We start from the raw sequence: 23,937 nt of genomic DNA, 5'->3' as shown, positions 1-23,937 counted from the left end.
TTATTGTTACATTCTCCTCTAAACAAAAACGCCTAACTCTAACTATATTTATGCCCTCTAAGATAATGATCGGAACAAATATCGCGTCAACATGAAATAGACGCTCTAAAAAGTCAAATCTTAATTCCAAAAGTAAATTTCAAAATGATTTCAAATGTCAAATGTCAATTTTCAAATTTCAAATTTAAGTTGGACACTCGGTTCTCCACAGATGGATATGAAAATTTTGAGCAGAAAATGTATCACAGCAAATTACCAACCGCACGTTCTTCGATTCATGAGAATTACTGAGGAAAATTATGTGGGGTATATGTATGTTACACCAAATGCAGGATACATAACTTGGCCCTTGGAAGTGGGGGCTGAAGCACCCAACATTTCCTTGGGGGTGCTGCGTGTTTTATTCTCCATAGGCAGCCCCCCCCCTCCAGGTATTAGAAGATGTGTAAAAAATGAAAAATGTAATCAAAATGGCCTTCATTTTGTAGAGAAAACCCTGTTTTGGCTTTTCAAATTTACTTTAGCACCGCAAATGTAAAATCGTTCCCGGGGTCCTGATACATGTTATAATAAAGCCAAAGACGTACAGACAATTAGACTTCAGGAGAAAAATAAGAAGGCTTAGATTAGGGGAAATACAGAGCAAAGACATTTTCACACCAATACGCAGCCCCCCCCAAAAAAAAAAGGGGGTGACAGGGAGGGAGGAAAGATGACGAAGGTAGAGAGATAGGGGGAAGGGGAAGGAAAGGGGAGTGTGAGGAAGAAAGGGAGAGAGAGAGAGAGAGGGGGGGGGAGAAAGGTGGGAGTGAGGAACAGAAAAAAAGAGATGGGGAAATGTGGTGATACAGGGAGAGAGGAGGAAAGGGGGCGGGGTTCATTTTTTTTCTTGGATTTGGGGACATCAATAATAAATATCACGGATATCATTTCTATCAATTTTGCAATTTTTGACGTATCTTCTTTTTTTCAAATAGACAAATAATCTTCATTATATTCAATTTGATTTATCTAGATAAAAATTGACGTCAAGGGAGTGGAAAGTGGGCTCTTGGGCTTAAAGGCGAAACTTGTGTATACTTACTACGAGCGTTTTCCTGCTTTAGCAAACATTTCGTTCATCGCCTGGAGTACCCGGTTTCGCCTTAAGGAATTCGTTCGTTGCTCATGTCGCATGGCGGCAAAGTCGTTATCAGCTATCCTTTTAGCACTATAAAAAAGTAAGAAAAATGCTTATATATATATATATATATTTATTTATTTAGTAAAAATATTGGGTAAAATGTAGGCCTATACAAGGGCTTTGGAAAGAGCACCATCTATTAAACGCAATGGAGGTTTTTGGTTTGAAGCCAATCCAACTCGTTCTAAATGAATAAATATATGCATAATAATAACAAGAGGAAGATGTTGATGATGATGATGAAGAAGAAGAAGAAAATAAATAAAGATAATGATAAATAATAATGATAACAAAATCAATATGAAAAATAACAATAATGAAAATGGTGATGACCATGATGATAATAATGGTGACGATGATGATGAAGATTAATAATAATACTAATAATAACAATAGTAATAATAATGATAATAATAATAATAATAATAATAATAATAATAAAAACAATAATGATGATAATAATAATCATGACAATAATGATAACAATAATAACAACAATAATGATAATAATAATAATAATGATAATAAGAAGAAGAAGAAAAAAAGAAGAAGAAAAAGAAGAGGAAGAAGAAGAAGAAAAAGAAAAAAAAACAGAAGAAGGCCCAAAATAAAGAAAAAGTAGAAAGAGAAAAAAATAATTGAGCGAGTAAAAGAACCGAGAACAAACAAAATACTGTAACTGTCCCTTTCTTAGTATGTTCCTATTATTATGACATTTTCAAACTTCGCTCATGACTTTTCATTCCGTCTTTGTACTCAAAGTGTTACTTTTAACTTGCTATCATCTATTCAAATATTCAGTGGAATATCAAATATGAATGTGTAATAACCAAGTTAACACAATCCCGATAAAATAAATTATATCAGTAATAGGTTCAGCTTCAAATGAGAACAATAATTGCTTTTCATGTTATTATCCCTTCATGGTGGGCAATGTTCAAGGATGTAAAAAGGCAGGTTAATAAAGTTCACGGAGAATGCAAAATATAAAGATGAAGATGATACGAAAAGGGAAGTGAAAATGTAAGGCGAAAAGAGGAAATACAAGTTAAAAACCCCCCAGAAAGGAATATAATGCGACCAAAAATTGAACCCCAATGACGTGCATAAAATTGACGGAGACAAAGGCACACTTCATAAAAATTAGTAAGAACAAAGAACACTGGTATTTCGTCAAAACATATTCATGACGTTAGCAGATTAGCGAAGAGTCATACAATTTTGCGGCGCTATCTTTTCGCGTTTCGGAAATATCGCGCTGAGCGTCGGGGGAGGGGGGCATCATGCCCCCAGTTCTTTTAGGGTAAGCATACTGTAAAGACAAAGTTTGCAAAGATCTACAAAAAAGTCATGGACTAAAATCAGCTTTCGATGAATAATTTTCTGTGAGTTAATGGCGTGATATCCTGATCAGAATGTCGATCTTTATACATTGAACTATCCTTCGTTCATGGATTGATTTAGAATTCATATTGGATATGAAGGGGGGGGGGTCTATTAAGGGGAGGGGAATGGTCATTCTGGCCATAATCAGTTCATTGAATGAGAAAGTTCCTCAGGCAAGTTATTACATCGAATGGTAATGAGCCTTAAATTCTCAGTCAAGCGATCACTTCTCGCTAGCTCTGACTGCTTACTACGCCTCTTCACTACTGAATGAATAGGATCATCTTGTCAAGTTTGTGTCCATGATCAATGCAATTCCCAACAGATATAGAAATAATCGCCTAAAGGCCAACTCCAATCTTCAATTTTAGTCAATATGCCATTTTCAATTATAATCAAAATGTGAAATAATAAATACTGAAATAATTAGCCAGAATTTCAAGTCTTAGCTGTATGGGATTCCATAGAGCAAGGCATCTGGTTCTTAACCTCGGCCATGACCTTTTATGCAACTGAGTGATGATAGGAGGCTCGGGGAAGCTAAGGTCTCCCAAACTTTACAAGAAATTGTGTGTTTAAACCATTGTGGCTAGTAGGCCTATATAATAGCACTCTTTTCTCATGATCTCAATGATCAATGAATTTCTTTTCTTTAAAATATAGACCTGTCTACTTTTACTTTATTGCATTCAAATCAATTTCAGATTCTGAAGAAACCGAATATTTTGCCTCTGCCCGCCCAGTTTGATCCCCTCCATTACGTAACTTCCGGATGCCCCCACCCCCCTCGTTCCCTACCTTCCCACGCCCCTCTCACGCGAAAGTATATTGCCACAGTCTGACCGGCGCAACCAAACCCAGAGCGACATGAGCTTTTACGTTATTACCATCGGCATTTAATCGGTCAGTTAGGAGCTCTTTTCGCTAGTGTGACTGGGGTGTTGTGTATGACGTGTCGATGATGCGTGTTCTGTCACCTTCCTGATGTTTCAATGGCCATCATCGTGTTATCGTTAACTTGTTTTGGTCAGGCACAGGTGGCATGCTACTCGGTTTCTGATTGGTCACGGCCAGTTGGTCACGTGGGTGTACCGCCGTGTGAAAACGATTTGCGTGGAGGCGCCCATGCGTGGGGATAACGTGGCATGCAATTTGGGCCGATAATAAAGCGGCAGTTTGGTGTTGCTGCAGTCACAGACTATTAACAACACATTTAGATTGACCCATCTTGTTTATCATGAAGGAGGAAAGGAATAGTTCCAAGAGGAAGTGAGATGGAGAGAGAGAAAGAGAGAGAGGAGGGGGAGGGGCAAAGGAATAAATAAAGAGAGGGGGAGAGAGAGGGGGAGTGGAGGATGATTCGACTTGCAGATGGAATGACGGATGAGGAAAATGTAGCTGCATTGAATGTGGGGGGATTCGATGCGGAAAATTTGTGTGTGTGTGTGTGTGTGTGTGTGAGGGTGTGTGTGAAAGAGAGATAAAGAGGGAGAAGGGGGAGGAGGGGAGGAGAGAGAGGAAAAGACACACCTAGACGTAAACAAAGACAGGGAAAGAGAGAGGGGAGAGAGAGGAAGAGAGAGAGAGAGTGTGTGTGTATGTGTGTGAGGGTGTGTGTGCACAGGGGAAAGATAAAGACAGATAGACATAATGTAAAGAGAGAGAAAAAATAATATGAATGGGCACAGACAAAAAATAAATAAAAGAAATATTTAAAAGAAGGCTTAAGTATCATTACTTTAACTCTCTCCACAAATTTCAAGGAGACTTAACTAACAGAGGGTTTCCGCATAACCAGATAACATATACAACGCACTTAAATACCAGTTACCAAAATGGTACAAAGCAATTAAGAGGAAACAAACGAATTAAGAGGGAACCTGGCCCTACATCTACATGATACACTTACAGAAACGATTGTATATATTGGGCGGCAACAAACTTACAAAATGCAAGAACGATCAGTAATACCTAGAAAACCCACAAGTATTTCTTTTATCATTCAAGTTTGTATTTGTAGTAACTGATGACTGATCAAAAGTAGTTAATTTGAACACGTTGACGCTCATTATGCGGCAAGGCTTATGCAGTACAGCATCATGATCATCCATTGCTTATTCATCCTTTACATTGTCAATAAACATCATAAAGTTCATTAAAGTTATTTTCTGCAAAGAGGATTAATACGGGGAGCCCGATTAATTAAATCAATCACGCCCTATTAATGTTAATCTGTCTGAAGGCTCGTTTAATGTTCTACGTATACATTACAGAGAAAATGAAAGACGCCATAAACGCTTTGCTATGCACAATGAATTTCCAATTACATATGATATTCGGAAAAGTGGCATAATATATTGGCCAGCAAGGGGTATCCAGTAGATCGTTTCTGAAGTCAATTTCCCTCAATTGACGTAGCTCAAAGTCGTAGTGGATTAAACTTGATTGAACGGGATAAGAAATTCTCCTCTAATTCATCTTTCATTTAAGTCTACCGAGGCTTGATAAAAACGTTCATTTCTTTCTTTGCATAATCAAATTATGATCTACAATTTTCATTCAAAGTTTTGTAGCGTAAATCGAAAACATTAATTCAATTGTTTCATACATGTATTTTGATACTTCCCCAGCAGTTTGAAGGAGCCGGGGGAATTGCATGTCTTCCGAACTAGCAGTGACGTGCATTTCACCCTCAAAAAGTATTGTTAGGTCAAGAACACCGGATTACGTTTCAGACAGTCGAGTTTCAATACACTTTAAACAAATATTGGGTAAAAGTGCTCCACGACGGTAATATGTGTCCAACCGTCGTTGGGCATTTGTTTGGGGCAGTTTTATTTATCCAGTGTGATGAAAATTTTGCACATTCTAAAGCAATTGCTGCTTATTTTTTTTAACCTTAATGGACAATATGCTTCCCGCATTGGGTAAAATACTGCCTAAAATTGGTTGGACCATGGACCTACCATAGGTCCATGGTTGGACACATAACTACCCTCGTGGTGGTAAAAATTTTTACCCATTTTTTTGTATACAGTGTACTGAAATATTTTGTGTCCGATCGACTTATGAAGAGAGAGAGCTAGAGAGAGAGTGAGAGATTCAGATAGAGGCTATTTCACTTGTTTTAATTTGGTTTAATTCATGAATATATATATATTTTTAATTGATTTAATTTAATTTTTTTAATGACCTAGCATGTCTTATTGTCAAAAATTGTGTACGGTAAGTCATTAATCACTTTTTCAAACACTTCAACAAAATGTAAAATGTTATTTTCGATTGACATTATTTGGAAAATATATGCTGTCTTATGTCTTATGGCTAATTTTAAACTATGGTAATTAACGAGTAACTCGTCTGCTATTTCGTGATTAAGATTAAAAAAGATCCATTTATATTTCGAAGTATGAAGGTATCATTTACACACTGCAAGTCTATTCATATAAATCATTATCAAGATCTACATAAATCATTTGGGCAGAACACACTTCCGTTTCAATTTATGTAGTCCTACGTGTATGTTAGTGCGCGGGCGTGTTGGAGAGTTTTCCTTTTTTCAGGTTAACAAATATTTCTTCCCAAACTAAACGGGTTTGACTGAAATCCCCAAATATGCTAATTCATTCTTTATTTACGTGTGCGTAGGCAATGGGCATGCCACCGCTAAAAACCGCCCTCGGTCTGTTAAATCAAGTTCATTAGGGTAACAATGGGATATACAGTCAAAAAAATCAAGGACGACAAAAGGAACGAAGAAGTGATGGTAGAAACAATAAAAAAAGAACAGTGGCAAGAAAGAATGAGGAAGGGTAAGGAGAAGGAAGAAGAAGAAGACGACGAAGAAGAAGAAGAAGATGAAAAAGAAGAAGAAGACAAATGACCAAAAGAGAAGTATCACGGAAACGAGACACTTACTCCCAATCTGTCATTTTGAAAAGAAAAAAAAAAGAAATGACCGTAATTTTTTTTTGACAAACCGTCAAAATACTCACCGTTATTCATACTTTATTCTTACGGTAAACCCCAAAACACTAAAGAAGTTAAAGGCTGTACAGTGACCGTAAAAGTTACGCTGGAAAGTCGGGCGGCGAGGTGCCAGGAATTTACCGGAATGAATACAGTAAACTATGTATTGTTATATACTACTACTACTACTACTACTACTACTTCTACTACTACTACTACTACTACTACTACTACTACTACTACTACTACTACTACTACTACTACTACTACTACCACCACCACCACCACCACTACTACTACTACTACTACTACTACTACTACTACTACTACTACTACTACTACTACTACTACTACTACTACTTCTACGACTACTACTACTACTACTACTACTACTACTACTACTACTACTACTACTACTACTACTACTACTACTACTACTACTACTACTACTTCTACGACTACTACTACTACTACTACTACTACCACTACTATTATTACTACTACTACTACTACTACTACTACTACTACTACTACTACTACTACTACTACTTCTACTACTACTACTACTACTACTACTACTACTACTACCTCTATGTATGATAGTAACTCACTATTCATTTGGTCTGAAGTCATCTACGTCATCTGTACCATCCCAGGTTGCCGGTTCGAATCCCTCTAGATCATTTGACGGGGCTCTTCTCTCTCGTTGTTGTCTAAACCATTATGATTAGAAAAATAAAACAACAACCAAGATTGATGAAGAAATACCAGGATTACTGATTATCAATATATATTTCATGCGTGACCATGATTATTGCTTTTTAGCAGACATCTTGGACTGCTGGCCTGAATTTCTTTTTTCAAAAATAAAAATCTGCAACATGTTTGCAGCATCCTCCTCCGATGTTGATGTACCCAACAATACTTTTTTAATAAGTTTATTTACAAACAGAGTAACTCTTAATCTACCTGTATTAACGTCTTGAATATTGGCGATTGAGCAAGTATCTATAAGTATCTATTGGCAGATTTTTTTTTCAGGAAAACTCTCTAGAGTCCTCGCGAAAACATTGTCGTTATAATCATTACAGTCGAAGTATGATTATTGACAAACCCCAAAATGTAATACAGTGATAAATTGCTAACACAGAGCTCGCTAACCCACCCCCCCCAAAAAAAAAAAAAACGATTACACTAAGGCGTATAGGGAAGAGATGGGCATGAGATGATACATGGATAAAGATAAGAAAAATACCACTGAGAAAAGGTCAGTCTAAAGGCGACCACACACCTTACGATTGGTCTACGACCCGATTTCAGAATAAAATGTAGTAGAATTTGATGCTAACATTGAGACTTGGAATATCTTACTGTGTTATTTCTAAATCATCATACGAATACCTATGTTCAAATATGTGATTATGCTATCATCCCTCTTAGAATAAAAGCAAATTTAATATCTAGTCGTATGACGTCATAGCAGTCGTACGATTGGCTACGATTTGAAACTAATTTTGCCTTTACTCCCAAATAAAGGCTTGCAATGTTTCAAAATGGTTATATTAGTATTCTTTCAATTAATTTAAACCTCAAATGAAATTACATGTTCCATTCACATTTTCAGAAAATTAGCAAAATGCAATTTGTTCCGAAATCGGATTGCGAACAGTCGTAAGGTGTGCGGTGGCCTTAAAAGTCATGTATATCTTATGTTTGATTATCCCCAAAAAATTATTACTACCAAAATCATTAAGGTTAAAATAGTGATTTAGACATACGTGTTTATTCATCTTAATGTTTGCTATAATGTTGAAATAAACGCAGTGACGTCACATTTGAAATACATTTCTTGAATATTTCGCAGCCACAATCGCGTTTTTGTCGTTAAAAAGGTTTTTATTGAACTACATGTATATTCATTTACTTTTTTTTTTTTGCTTTTGGACATTGGAAGCGACGAGGGAGAAAAGGGGATTTAGTTTGTCCTTCTTTCTTTCCGATGATGTTAAAAATCTACCAAAGTACAAATCCCTGTTACTATCATTGAAATCATAGCAAAAACAAACAGACGTGTATCCCAATTTCCAACGAAACCTCTCAAATGTTACCAATTTTTGCACAAAGGTTGCGACTCCTCCAGCGCCGGTTAGGCGAGTTTGGGGGTGTAATTGCTATGATATGATGATATGTGTGGGATAACGATTATGATTTGTTTTCTTCAAATCCTACCTGCAATTGTCTGATAAAAGGAAACAAATATAAGCAAAAATAGAAACGAGCCACTAATTTACACTGACATGCTAAAACCTTACGACGAATGTCTATATTGGGTGTTTGGTATCAATGAATTTGAATAAAACATGGTTTCTTATGAAAAAAAAATTGAATGTTTTTAGAACCCAATTCAAAAGACACAGAAAAGATGGATAATACATGCAAAATAGTGACGAAATGGAATAGTATTAAATAACCCACTTAACATCAAGAGACGTAGTAAAGGTGGGTTAATAATCCCTAACTTTTATTGTTCGAAAGAGACATGAAATGAAATACTACGAAAATTTGGTTTGCCCAATTGATCGTGGGCCCGGCAGCCGCTGAGCAGCGCCAGATCGACGAGGCTCTATCACTCCCATCTTTTAGCGTCTTTTGGTCTGACGCGGCCGGGGTTTGAACCCTCTACCTCCCGGTTGTGAGACGGACGCTCTACCAACTGAGCCAACACACCGGTTAATGTGTTTAAGACATGTAAGAATAGAAATAGAGATGAAATGCCTTAGCTTTAAGAAACCTTTGTATGCCTTGAATCCTAGTTAGCTACAAACTAGTTAGCTAAATTTGTTTTACGATCTTAATTTAACAAATTTTAACTTACTTCACACACAAAAAGTGTATGAACAAAACAGTCAATAACCTTTCTCAATAAATTGTTAAGATAAGTTTTCAAGAATGTCTAAAATTAATAGCTTAATACTTTTTCATAAATCACACGGATACGTTCATTTGCGCGTACATAAATAAAACTAATCACTCTTTTAAAAGAAAAGGAATGAAGTGTCTGGAATGTATTTTTTTAGCTTTCTTGTCAAATAATGGTTCATAGAAATTTCTGATATGGAGCAATATTTTAAAAGAAATTATATTTGGAGGCCAATACTTTGCTGTATACCTTCTTAGAATCAAGGCTTTTGGGTAAATTGCAAATCCGAATTCGGAGCTTCGTGAAGTTGGGTTTTCCTTTAAACAGCTTTCTGTATCTTCGAGTGCAGAAAGCTGATTGAAATTCAACAAGAATCTCGATTTTTCTATACGGATACTTATAGGATTTCCAACCCATCACATTTCATCTTTCCTTTTCAAAAAACTTTACTTTCAGATGAAGGAAAACAGTGCACTCAGAATATTAAAACAATTTTTTCTGAAAAGAATGTTTCTAAAAAAAAAAAAACTGCTACAACTCATCTAAAGTCGTTAAGCACATTATACACAGACTTGTCATGAATAAACTTTATATGGACAAAGTGGATCTACGTAACAGAAAAGTTGAATAATTTAGGATTTCTAGAATCCGATGAGGGAAATATTTGATATAAAAATGATTGTTACGGGAATTCGAATCGGAACATTTTTTTATAGATTACTTGAAACCGTCTTAAAAGAGGAACAAAAAAAAAAGATCAAGGAAGCGCCCCGTGAAGTATCTCGCCAGCAATTTATTCTGAACCGACCACATGGAATAACTTTAGTTGCCTATAATCATACGAGCTATTAGTATAGTGGCAATTAACATGATTAATGGTCCTCAATTGAAAATTCTACACGAGAAAACGAGTTGCGTTCGATGGTGAGGATGATACATGTAGGTTTAAATGAAGCAAATTTCACATTGTGGCTACCACTGTGGTGTGGATGTCACAGTGGTGTTGGCAATGTAGACTATAGTGGATACATGATTCGCACTGCTGAAATGCTCAAATTTAACAGTGTGAAGGGGAATTCACATCGTGCTCCACACTGTGAATACACACTGTAAAACTGCGGTGTTAAAACTGACACAAATTGGTGTTTATAGAGGACCACACCCTGAGGTGTTAAAATCACATCCTATTGATTAAACATAACACCAAAGAGTGTAAATGTAACAACAAAAGGTGTTGTAATAACACATATAGGTGTAAAACTAACACCACCAATTTAACACCGGTGTAAAATAACTGGTGTGGTCCTCTATGTACGCCGGTTAACACCAGTTTTTGCTGTGCACTGTGGCACACACTGTGGGACACTGTGTTTATTGCCAGAAGGGAGCCATGCTACTATTGCGTAGATTCATGTTGTCCTAACAATTATTTCAAAGTAATGTAGATGGATGCAACAACTCTAAATTTAAGACGGCTGCACCCTGGAAATTGTCATCAAAATATCTTAATAGAAAACAACAAAATCAATTTTGAATATAGAATGGTGTGATTTTTGAAAGATGGCGACGCTATTGAATCACTCACTCAGAGTACGGACGTCTTGCCCACGGAATTTTGTTAAAATACCTTCAATAAAAAAAATTAAAAATCGTAATTTTCAATTTGGAGAACTGTGAATTTTTCAACTTGGAGTAGTCTACTTACGGAAGCACATCTGCGGCTGAAGCCAAGCCTAATAGCACTGCCGCGAAGACGGCTGAAAATACAACTATGGATGACTGCATGATAATGTCGAAGGCAAACCTGTAGAAACATAAAGCAGAATGCAAAAAAAAAATGAATAAAAAATTTCATCATCTCTCCGGATATAACTAATCAAGCTGTAATGTTAAAGATTAAGTTGCAGCACATTTTCATATTATGTCCATTATGTTAACTATGTATTTCCTAGTGTTATATACTTCTATATATTATGAGTATTTGTGTTATCTACTACCTTGTATTCATATAATGATATTGTTAAAATGCATGGCTAAACTTTAGTGATTCCCAAAAATTAACTTACAACATATTTTATTGACTGGCACCTATTATCATTCACCAAATATAGACCATGTTAAGGGCATGTGTGTAACATTTACATACATCGGCTTCACAAACGATCATGTTTGATGCCAATCAAATCTGAAGGAAATAACGTATCGTATTGTTAACATAGGTAAAGGTTACTTTGATAGAAACGCCAGAAACGGAAATCATAATAACCAAATATCAGGCAGTGCCGTGAGGTTTCTAATCAAATCTAGGAAACGTGAACGCGGTGAATCACCGTTCGTTTGAGCGGGAAAGACGCCGGGCCATTTAAATCAACGCTGCGAAGCCAACTCAAACAGGAATAATTTGTTTAAGGAACACAATTATGACGTCATCGTCTCCATGAATAGAAAATAATTATGATCGTGACCAATGGTGACCCCTTGGAAGTGATAGATTTTTTATTCGTATAAACCAACAAAAAAAAATGAGTATGTGATGTGTAGAAACCACGCTTTTGGTGGCATTTTTTAAGTGGGCAGAAGTCCAAAATATTAATATCATGATTATTCTTGCAAGGAATTCTTATTTAAAGGAGAATTTCACCCTGAAGAAATTTTTGTTGTAAAAATAGCAGAAGAAATAGTAAAAAAAAATATTGGTGATGGTTTGAGGAAAATCCTTTAAAGAGTAAGAAAGTTATTAGAGTTCAAAATGTTGGATTTGTGACGTCATAAACGAGCAGGTGCTCCATGTGTTATGTGATATAAAATGTATGAATTTCAAATTTTGTATGGTTCCTGATGACTTAATTTTGTTTTCTTTTCATGATCGGGTGCGAAATGATTTGTCTACTGATATACAAAAGTTACAGTGAAAACCATTTTCAATTTTCATTGATTTTTTACCATTCGCCATGTAGGAATGCTGCTCGCATGTGACGTCACAAATCAAATAATTCAAATTTTAATAACTTTTTAATTATTTGATGATTTTTTTCTCAAACCTTCGGCAATATTTTTTAATCACTTTTTCTGCTATTTTTACAATAAACTTTTTGTCAGGGTGAACTTCCCCTTTAAATTATTGATAGAAAACTGTCGGAAATCTACATCGTGTACTACTGTATATGGCAATGCTATACCTCAGCATACATCAAACGTCTAATTTACCAGAAATATGAGCGGATGCAACAACAGTCTCATGGCTTCTTCTCTTTCTTTTTTGACGTTGGTTTTTCGTTCTTAACATATTCAAAATATATATAATGTTTTTTTTTTACTTTATTCCCTTTTTACTTTATATTTTGTCAGAAACAAAAATCTGTAGCGGATGCAAGTTTGACGTATAGAGCTCAAGAAAATCCTCTGTCTCTTTATTCTTGGAATGGAATATCCTTCCTAATCCCACCCCTTTGAAATGTATCTTATCTTTGGATTTTACATATAATTGACCCTATCAAACGAGGACGTCAGTTGCATAAGAGACGCATTTTTAATTCGAAGATTTGAATAGCTTTATGAGAGTTAACCATAGCTTATTAATATATTTGTATATATACTTGTTTTTTTTTCAGAACTTTTAACTACCATTTCGAATTGTCATTAATATTCATTCTCGGGGTCAGCGTTTTACCTTCCCTCGAGGAAATTAATAAGATCATTTTAACGTCACTGTCACTATCAGCTAAGACGACGACAGCTTTCTTTTTCTTCGAATTTTCATTCGACTGATTTGATCCATAACAGATTTTCAAATTATAAATCAATATTGTGATTGATTTGATCCATAACAGATTTTCAAATTCTAAATCAATATTGTGAACTACGAGACCCTCAGACATGCAAATAAAAAAGTACATCAGAATTAAACAAAAATCTGTGTTCAATTGATATTGATCACGCCGCTCTTATGTCACTAATTTTCCATTAGAATGCTTTATAGATTCCATGGCTATTTATCCGTACTCCCAGAGAAACTTAAGGTGTTACTGATTTGGCGATAAGTCGCTACATTTCTGGACATCACGATCGAGCTATCCCGTTACGTGACTGGAAACATTCCGGTCTTTTATTTCTCTTAAAACACTTTCGTGCTTGTGTTTAACCGCCAGCTACTGAACAAATAACTGAGAAAAAATATCAACTACCAGAGCATGCTATGTTTAGGTCTACACGGTGTCCATCGAAACATATTGATATTATGGGAGATTATTTTTCTCCCTTTTATGCTGAAGTTACACTAACAACACTACCTCCATATTGATTGAAATATTGTAGTAATTTTGATCGGTTTTTATCTAAAAAAAGTCGGAAATTCTGTTTGCTTTTTGAAAGCCCAAATTCGTTCATGAAGGCTCATTTATGATTTTTGGTAGATGACGTCCCCGGTTGGTAGGTAAGACATCAGAAAATGTCCCCATAAGTGGTTCAACACACACTGACACTCACAAACGCGCGCATGAAATACAAATGACCAGAATTTATTTACATTTTGTTTGTTCATTTGTTGATAGAAGGTCGTATTTGCTTCCATTTAATATACAATTCTTAGTATTTCAGTCGGTAGGCTATTTAGTTTCGGAAACGATTTTAAGGAAATCGATATCTGACTGATGTTGCCGCACTGACTATTGTACAGGTGTGTAATTCGATTCAATTTAATTTAATTTCCTGTCAAAATGAATGCAACAAATGAAAAGGATCATTTTTTTATATGAGATAAGATCTCTAGAAAAAAAAGAGAAATAAGTCATGATCGCTGAAACGTTGCGCGCTACGCTCCAATTTGCACACGAACGTATGAAATATGCGTTGCAATCATCCGTGCATTACTGATCACAACTTGCAAGTAGATTAGAAACAAAGGCCTTACTTTTATCGATCATAAATATTATGATACAAAATTACTTAGATTTTATGACAGCCAGGTGATTATTATTTTGTAAGACAGGGCCCTGACAAGTAAGTGAAATAAGTCAACATCAGGAGGACACTATTCCCAATTTTCTTACGGGAAAAGAACGGAGCGGAAACCTGTATCATAAGTACATTCGATTAAACAGGTTGAAATGATAATTGATGTATTTCAATAATAAAACATCCAGTCTCGGATTATCATCACACTTTGTCCTCTGATAACATTTCGATGTTATAGTTGTCACATATAATTCCTTTTTACTATTTGTATTAAAATAATTTTCAATCAAGATTTTTTTAATGGCGTTATGGAATATTAAAATAATTTAAATTAAGCTATATCTGTTTAACAACAATATGCGAAGAGTGAATTCATTACATGTCAACAGATTCATTTGTCTGTTTCTGATGATAGATCAAGCGAAAGGTTACAGCAAAGCCATTTCGCTGATGTCATTTACCTTTTGCTTTCTGAGAAACGGCTAACAGACCAGAAGCGCCGTGGCCAGCGAAACTCTAACTTTACTGAAAATAACAAAATAATATCCGACGCGCAGGTAGTTCCTACAAAAAATCAATTCAAATTCAAGTAGCGTTCCCTGAAAGGCAAAGGGTTATTATGTTGGCCTTTAACTTCTCTCCCCCTAAAGGAATTCAACAAGATTAAATCCTTGCCCTTGTTCAAATAAATCTTTGTCCTCATTTAAACAACACTGTAATGCACTTATCAAGACGGCGACACATCGTGCCATGATACGTGCATTTCTTCTCGAATATATTCCTTGAATTCTCTGTATTCATTCTTTGGCGCTACATGAAAGAACTTGCACCAGAGTGCTACTTTCTTTATACTTGCTCACATTAGGTTTTGTCTTCCTCGCTATAATACTTCATTTCCCCTACGCCGACACCCGACGACTCAAGAGTATTTTAAAATGATTATTTTCTTTCATCACTGGAAAGGGGAAGTATTACTGGTCCCATAAATACCTTTCTTTTTTCCAAATAGTGAATGAGGCTTGCAGAAATCAGCTCTCAAAAAATGATGTTTAATCCATATTTCCGCGAACGGTCTTCCGTCGAGCTACCATTTATGAGTACCAGCTACGTACTGAAATCGGTGGTTTGACGGCTGTTTTCGAGTCGCCGTACGGCTGCCGTAGGGGAAAATGTGACTTATACCTTGGTCACATTTGTTCTACGGCGGCCGTACGGCGAGTCGAAAACAGCCGTTTAAACATTTGTTTGTACCAGCTACATATAGGTGGTTTGAATAAAAATGAATAAAACGACTGTTTTCGACTCGCCGTACGGCCACCGTAGAACAAATGTGACCAAGGTATAAGGTGTAAGTTTCAGTAAAGATCGGTATATCCGTAAGGTGCAGTGGTCGAGTGGTCTTATATATGCATGACTATACACATGCAATTTCGGGGTTCGAACCTCGGTCAAAGTACCTAGTGCCTTAACGTTTGAGCAGACTACGGGCATTTTCACACGCGAATCTTGAATCATCATTGTAATGATAACTGCTATTCGTCTTTTAAAATAGAATCATCGGACCTTTCACACGCTCACTCGAAAACATTGATTTGAATTCGAATTCTCGAGCGAAGGCCTTGGTGACTTGTCAATCAAAGCACTGCATCGCAAATACTATACGATGAATACATGACAATTGTATTATCTACGGAAATGCCTTAAAGGTCACGTAAGCCCCCTCCCCCCAAAAAAAAAAAATGTTTTAGAGGTCAAGCCTTTCACACGCAAAATTCGTACCGTAATTTTTAGCGAAACTCAACTAGAATTCACCTCCGGAGTAGAATTTGAACTCGACGTGATCTTAATTAGTGTTCGTGATTCTAATCATGTTCTAGTTTGGTTTCACACGTGCTAATAATTCGTCATTAGCCTTATTTTTTCACTGGAATGGAAGGGCGGTACATGATCCGGTTATAGAACAATGGTACTTAATTACATGTATGTGAATGAACGAAACTGTATGCAATGACGGCTTTAGATCCACGATCTATTTCATCTCTTATGATCCGTAAAAATGAGACGAATTCTTCGCCGCCAACGATAAAATGGGATGATTGAACGCTTCATGTACGAGAAAGGATTGAAGATTAAATTTAGATACATTTTCATGAATATAATCAACAGCAATACAAAAGAACAATGCTTCTATAATATATCAGCTTATTTATGATATGAACTATACAGTCTGGTTTTCTATCCCCTTTCCTTTCGAGGCCTCCATCACTTTCAAGCTCCAAGCTTAAGATGGAGGTCTCCCACATTTCTATACATATATATATGTTCAGTAATTAAAGAAAAATGTATGTATAAATATAATTTTCACAGTACAGTTGATGTTTTATAATGATTTATGTACATTATTCATTATGTTTGAAAAATATTTGCCTATTATGTAACATTGAAAAAATATTACACTTGTATATACTTTGTTTATGTTTTGAAATGTGGAAATGAAATAAATCAAATCGAATCAAAATCAAATCAACTAGAAATAAGTATGTTTGCAGTGATTGCTGAAATATTCGGCTAGTTATTGAAAGGGTGAATTTCCCCATACGTTATTTTTTCACTATTACAAATTAGATAACGAAATTCAAGGATTGGAAACAAAAACTACAAAATATAATTCATTCAAATTATATTCGTGATTATATAGAGAATTAGAGGTGGTTTTAGATCCCCATCTATATTTTATCTTTAATAGCATGGGTAAAATGGACTACCGTCCAATGGAATGTTTGTGTATTCTTGAATAGAAGCTATCCCCTAAAAAAAATATCCAATAACTTGCATGAACTAATCACCATATTCCACATTTTGCATTTTAAACAATTTGAGTATTTAACCGTTGTATGAATTCAATATAAATAAATAAATATATATATATATATATATATATATATATATATCCTATAGATGTACTTTATATGTTCATATGACTTACAATATCAAAGCAAAGAAAATCAAATTGTTCATCCCTGAGAAGCAGCGAGAAGCAAGACAATAGACCAGTTCGTAATTACTTCATGGACAATTTTGGTCAAATGACCTTTCATTTCTTTCATCATGATAGGCAGATTTCAAAGCAAGATATTACGTAAGCTTGCCTTACATAGCAGGATGAAGAAATTGAATAGACCAGGTGACTAGAATAGCACACCAATGAACACTTAATGAAGGTATTTGTTGCATTCCTACTTTGAAAGCATATCTTAGCATGTTGCACAATGTACTTGACAAACTGTGAAATACCAGTCGTTCGTGGAAACATTGTTGTCTTTTGTGGATGTAAATGAAAACGACAATTCAAAAGAATATATGAATAATCAAGACATCAAATTTGGTGCTTATCTCATTAGATTTTAAAACGCCATGTCACTTTAGTACAAATGACCTTCTGATCATGCGTAGAATCTTTTGATCATGCGCAGAAAGGAACTACGAACTGGCTTATACAAGAAAGGCAGGGGAGGAGGAAGGAGGGGGGGGGGGGTAATCTTATAAGCCAGTTCACTGTTAGCTGATGATCAACTTTTCTCAAATGACCTTTGCGATTTTTTCATTAGGATGAGCACTAACATTTTCAAATGAAGATGTTGCGTAAGTTTTCCCGACAAAGCACTCAAATTCTAAGAATGAAAGGCATTGTATAGAGCAGGTGACTAGAATAGTACATCAGGGGTAAAGGCTTTTTGAAATCTGTTTGTTTTGTTGTCTGGCCTGGAACATTTTTTACTATAGTTTGGGCTACTGTCAAATACCAGTGATTAAGGAGACTTTGTTACTCTTCAGCTTGGATGTGATAAAATGAACATTTTGAAAGGAATACATGAATAATAATCAAATCACAAATGCCTATGTCAGTGAATTTGAAAACCAACTTCATGGTTTATCTCAAATGACCTTTTACTGCTTGTGCGCAGTTTACAACCGTGAACAGGCTTATTCACGTGCCGACGCCATATCTACTGTGCGTTCAAATTACCGGGAATACGAATGAAAGTACGCACTAAAACAGCTAAAGTGGAAGGGATTAGTTAACTACATTTAGCATGTTTTAAAAGTAATAGCTTGAGTTTCGTATGTATGTGATCCGTCAGAGAAAACATTGCATGAATAACAAATTAGATTGAGAGCGAGGCTACAGTCACACCAACAAAAACCGACTCCAAACCGACCGATTGTGAGTAATTGGAAATAACATAACGTAATAGATTCAATCGTTCGGTGTCATTTCCCTGTAATTGTAACTGCGGCTTGTCAATTCATTCGATGTCGTATAAGGGAAAATACTGAAATTGGGTTTTTGAACAATCGGATTGTTTATCATTCTCGAGGAGGCGAAGCGAGCGGGCCGACCAAAGATTATTACAAATAAATCACCGAATTTCAAAGAAATCACCGATTTCGTCCTAAAAGTAGCATTCAAAATACTATTATTCATGTTATTGTATTGATAATCATCCACTGATTTTCGATTGCGTCATGATGTTAGTTTCCACACCTTTTTTAGTGTGGAGACGTTCTCCACAACCATGGACCTATACAACGACTATTTCCTTTGAAAATGGAAGTCAAATCACAAGGGAGAACTGAGAGGCTTTTGTCGAAAGTTGGTGGACCGGGACAGCAGTGGAATCTCTTGACTCTGGACAACGACATATTCGCAACTGTTCGTCCGGTGCAAATCTTCGGATGAAGCTGCAGCTGTCCCAGTCCACCAACTTTCGACAAAAGTTTCTCAGCTCTCCGTTGTGATTTGACTTGCATTTTCAAAGGGACCGGTGCATGGTAGAGATCGGCTCCGTCGTAAATGCCAAAACTCCCTAATAACGATATGGACGTTAATTTTAAATGAAGAATTAAAGATATAAGATCAATTACAATTTACAAACATCTATTTGAGTCTTGGAGTTGGTACACAAGTGAATGGAAGTGATTACAAATACACATGGGCCGCGGAACGGTTTTGAAAAAGAGAGGGCTGAACCAAGGGGGGGGGGTAACATGCCCAAAGATATCATAATGAGATGGTCATTTTTACGTTTTTGTAAACGGTTTTGGTGAAAAGTAAGGGGTATGAAGCCCCCACAGCACCTCCCCCCCCCCCCCCGTTTCTGCGGCCTCTGATACAAATTTCAATCAGATTATCTCGCTACATGTCAGTGTAAATCTAATATTGTCGCATTTTAGTATTCATGTTATTGATCGTATATCACCGGAGCAATTTATTTCATTTTTTTAAGAGTTCGTGAGTAGTAGTGTGGGTGGATTTGTAATGCAGTTGAAGTCACATGCAAATCTGAAAGCCATTTTGCCCCTGGCCTTTTGCCTCTTGTTATGACAATGTCAACCTCTTCCTTTCCTAATCGCCCCCTCTTCCATTTATGGACAAAATGGCGGGGACAGAAGTGTGGGGGGGAGGGTGTATACAGCGCTTGTCTCCGCTTTCCGGTCATAAAGAATGGACATGGAAGATGACAAAGACGGAGCAGATAAAGAGGAGAAAATGAAGGAGTGAAGAAGAGGGTAATGTGGAGTGTTGTGGCCCAGTGGATTAGTCTTCGGACTTTGAAACAGAGGGCCGTGGGTTCGAATCCCAGCCATGGCGTAATTTCCTTCAGCAAGAAACTGATCCACAGTGTGCTGCACTCGACCCAGGTGAGGTAAATGGGTACCGGTAGGAAGTAATTGCTCAAAAAGCTGTGTGCGCTACACAATAAAAACACTGTTTTTAGATTTCATACAACGCTGCACCTTACAGTATTTGTTTAAACGTTTAAACAATCATGTCTAATTTATTTAAGACTAGATATAGAAAATTAAACTTTGTTGATTAAGATTTAAACACTTGTTTAAACTGTTTAAGCAATTACTGTAACGATTATATAGTAAACAGCGTTGTATATTTATTTACTGTGTATGAACGCCTAGCTTAGCCGGGTATAGGAGCGCCTTGAGCACCTAACAAGGTGGATATATGTGCGCATTATAAATATCATATATTATTATTAACGATTTCATAACGAGAGAGAGTGAGAGGGGGGAGAAAGGATGAAGAAAAACACCTGAACGAGGAAAAAGCAGAATAATAAGAGGAAGAAGAAGAAAAAAGAAGAATAAGAAGAAGAGGAAGAAGAAGGAGAAAGAAAAAAAAGAAGAAGAGGGAGAAGGAGAAGAAGAAAGAAAAATAAGGAAACGCATAAGAGAGAAGCATAGGTGGAGTGAGTTGGAATGAAAGAGAATTAAAAAAAAGAAAATTAACTTAAGGCAAACCAAACCCTGAACTATCGTGTGCCCAAACACTTTTACGAACGGCGTATGCCAGACGTCAGCGGGGTTAAGTACAAATTCCCCTTAAACCTCAATTTGCTGCTCCGTTTCCACTTTTTCTTAAGTACCGACCTTAACTATTATTTATCTCTACACGGAGAGCATTCAAATTATCATTAAGCATGGGGAGTGAGCGCAAACTGCATTCTAATTTAAGAATAACGTCTCAATTTATATCCGTAAGTATCAATTCTGTTTTTCAGTATTTTAGATTATGAGATAGATTGAATGCGACTGGATTCGAACTTTCCTCCAGAGCTATGATGCAGGCACACACTCGAACCCCAACTCCAATCCGATCAATCGTATGTCATAATATCGATTAATCTGCAATCGGTTCATTTGTGTGACCGCCATATGTGGAGGTGCCGTGGCCGAGTGGTCTAAGGCGCCTGGCTATACATGGAAAGTCCGGAGTTCGATCCCCGGCCGCGGCACCTATGCCCGTGAGCAAGGCGTTTAATATACAATGCTCTTTTATCCTGCTTTCAAATAAATGGAAATGCTATATGCATTATTGGTAACTAGGTGTGCACTTGTTTAAAAAAAAAAAAAAAAAAAAATATTACGGTTCAATAACGCCGCACTCAGACCAATGACCCCATGACCACCATCTCGATTGTCTTTTAATTCGGTAATAACGCAATCGTTTAGTTCAGACTCCGTTCGGTTTTGTTGATGTGACTGTTGCCGCAGGAGTGGGGACGATGGATGAAAATACGTGAATGATAAATGACCCATGATTATGTGATTTATAATCGTATGATCGTTTCTAATAGTGCAATCGTGATGTTCATGCGGAATAGGAGCATGGCTAGACAGTGCGGAATATCATAATCAAACGCTTTGAAATTTCACAGATTCAAACAAATTTAAAGTGATTATGGCTCATCAGCAATCTTCAATAATATTTTGGTAAAATTTAATTAAGTGTGAAAGTGGGATGAAGCATAATAGAAATTACAAAGTGATTTTGAATTCGTCCCTTGCAGGAAGATATCATGTCAAATGGTTCTTCTCAAAACAATTCTTGTCAAAACTGATACAGTCCCAGTTAATTAATAAAGAATCTAGAGTTGACATAGTCACTGGCTCAGAAAACCATTTTGAATCAAACGTTAGACAAAATTTTAAAAAATAACAAATTAAAATTGTTCGAAAGGTTCAACATGTGCTTTCTTATTGTTAATTGAACCTGGATAAAGTCAATTGCCAGTGTGCGTCTTCCGTTTCAGCATTGATATAACACAGTTCAAGAAACCAACAGATGCCCCCAAGAAAGAAAAAAAAACAACGATAATACACTCATATAAATTATAGGTACCTGTGTGTACTAACATCGGAAACTCGATACTTAACAGTTTCTTTTTCTGAAACCATCATGACAGTGGCTTAACAATTTAGGAATATGTATCTATATGATATAATATTCAACCCACCAATATACCCCCCCCCCCCCCGTGCACGTAAGAACTTTACCGAATAGACATTTTATTCATCAAAGTCTTATCTATTATGTAAATATCTTTCAAGCAAGTGTGGACTCATTGTTTGCAGCACTCAAACTATAAAAAATAAATATATTATTCATAGAGGGCACTAAAATATAAAATGTAAAATTCGATTTTTTCGCAAAGAAAGTCAACATACGAAATGAAAAAAAATCATTATATAATACTTCTGTTAGTGTGAAATATGAGATGAAAGTCAAAAAAACAAAACAAACAAAGCTTAAGGAATGATTTAAGACAAAATGTCATAGGTTCTCAACCTGTTTCTAAAGGTCCCTGCAAAGCTTTTCGACTTAAACACTGATAAACAGATCTCGCTGGATAGGATGCACTCTTATCCCCTATCATGCCGGATGTGAAAGTATATAAAAAAAATCAGTTTCGCATGACGCATACAACATTAACACACACCTGGCCCTTGAATATCAAAGTTCCTACCATCTACGTAGCACAAAAGTTTAACCCTTACTCAACTAAACCCTTGTTTTATACTTCAGGATACGTGGAAGATCAACGAAAGTTAAATGGACGTGCAATCACGGGGTTAATCTTGGACCACGGCGTCACGCATCCACCCTTAACGTAATGGCGTTATGAGAGGTACATTGAAATATATTTGCGAAGGGCTCGAAATTGCGCAGGTTAAACACAAGTTGTGAATAATCCTGGAATATTATCCCGAAGTGGGAGGCTTTATGATTCGGATGTTTTAATGCTATTTGTCGGGAAGTGCGATACACGATCACGTCTGTAACCCATGCGATTGAAATGCCTTAACGGGACAGGGTGTGTATTTCATATAATGTAAACACAAGACATTTACTTTATTTTCTCTCGTTTCCACGCCCCCGCTCCTTGCATTCGTGAACTCACATGAAATTGTCAGTTATCATCTGACATTGCAAGATACCCTACTTTGAGGCAATTTACATGAAAATAGATACGGATTTCATATTTGTGTTCGGAAACATTTTAAGCAATGCCAAACATGCCAAGTATGAACATTTCGCCTACGAAGAAAATTTGAGACGATGTGAAAATATGATTCTCAAACACCCGAATGTAGCATCGTGACGATGATTAAACATTGCGTTCCACACTTTTGTTTTTTCTCATTCTTAATTGATAATTTAACAGAACATCTGGGGAACGTTTCATCAACATTTTCGTCCGACAAGTTGTCAGATCTGACAAATTTCCTTGATTCTGATTGGCTGAGAGATACTGTTACTATGGTAACTGTCGGATAAAACAGAACATGTCGGACAAAGTCCCTTCATGAAACGCCCCCCCCCCTGATATTATGTTACTACAGCCATCAAACTAAATATTGGCGGGTGAGGGGGAAGGGGAAGGCCACCACATTCAACGGAGAAAGATCCATCACCCCCCCCCACACACACACACCCTCACGTACCTACATACCGCTCGCTCTATTCCTGCTACAATCCGCACCGTCCCTCAGATGTGTCTCGAACAGACTATCGAATCCACATAAATATCATCAAAACCTTAAACTGAAACTAAGAGTTTTTATTTTGAAAGTAAATAGGTAAAGAAGTTGCTTACACTGTAAAAACAGCGGTGTTAAAACTGACACCAGTTGGTGTTAATAGAGGACCCCACCCTGAGGTGTTAAA

At 36.4% G+C, this 23,937-nt stretch overlaps 1 protein-coding gene across 1 annotated transcript in view; it reads right to left on the bottom strand.

Moving 5' to 3' along the window:
• The window catches only part of LOC121421456, a 36,652-nt gene that overhangs the window by 530 nt on the left and 12,185 nt on the right, over window positions 1-23,937 (bottom strand). Inside the window, exons 2-4 of the mRNA XM_041616151.1 lie at window positions 11,164-11,262; window positions 7,150-7,251; window positions 1,085-1,210 (exon numbers count right to left, since the gene is read on the bottom strand). Coding sequence (XP_041472085.1) covers window positions 1,085-1,210; window positions 7,150-7,251; window positions 11,164-11,243 — 308 coding nt within the window. The 5' untranslated portion in view covers window positions 11,244-11,262. The remainder of the gene's footprint in view (window positions 1-1,084; window positions 1,211-7,149; window positions 7,252-11,163; window positions 11,263-23,937) is intronic.

This window comes from Lytechinus variegatus, chromosome 9 (genome assembly GCF_018143015.1).
Source record: "Lytechinus variegatus isolate NC3 chromosome 9, Lvar_3.0, whole genome shotgun sequence".
In the NCBI taxonomy this organism is placed as follows: Eukaryota; Metazoa; Echinodermata; class Echinoidea; order Temnopleuroida; family Toxopneustidae; genus Lytechinus; species Lytechinus variegatus.
The sequence above is the reverse complement of the archived record's forward strand: the minus strand, read 5'-3'. Positions and strand labels throughout refer to the sequence as shown.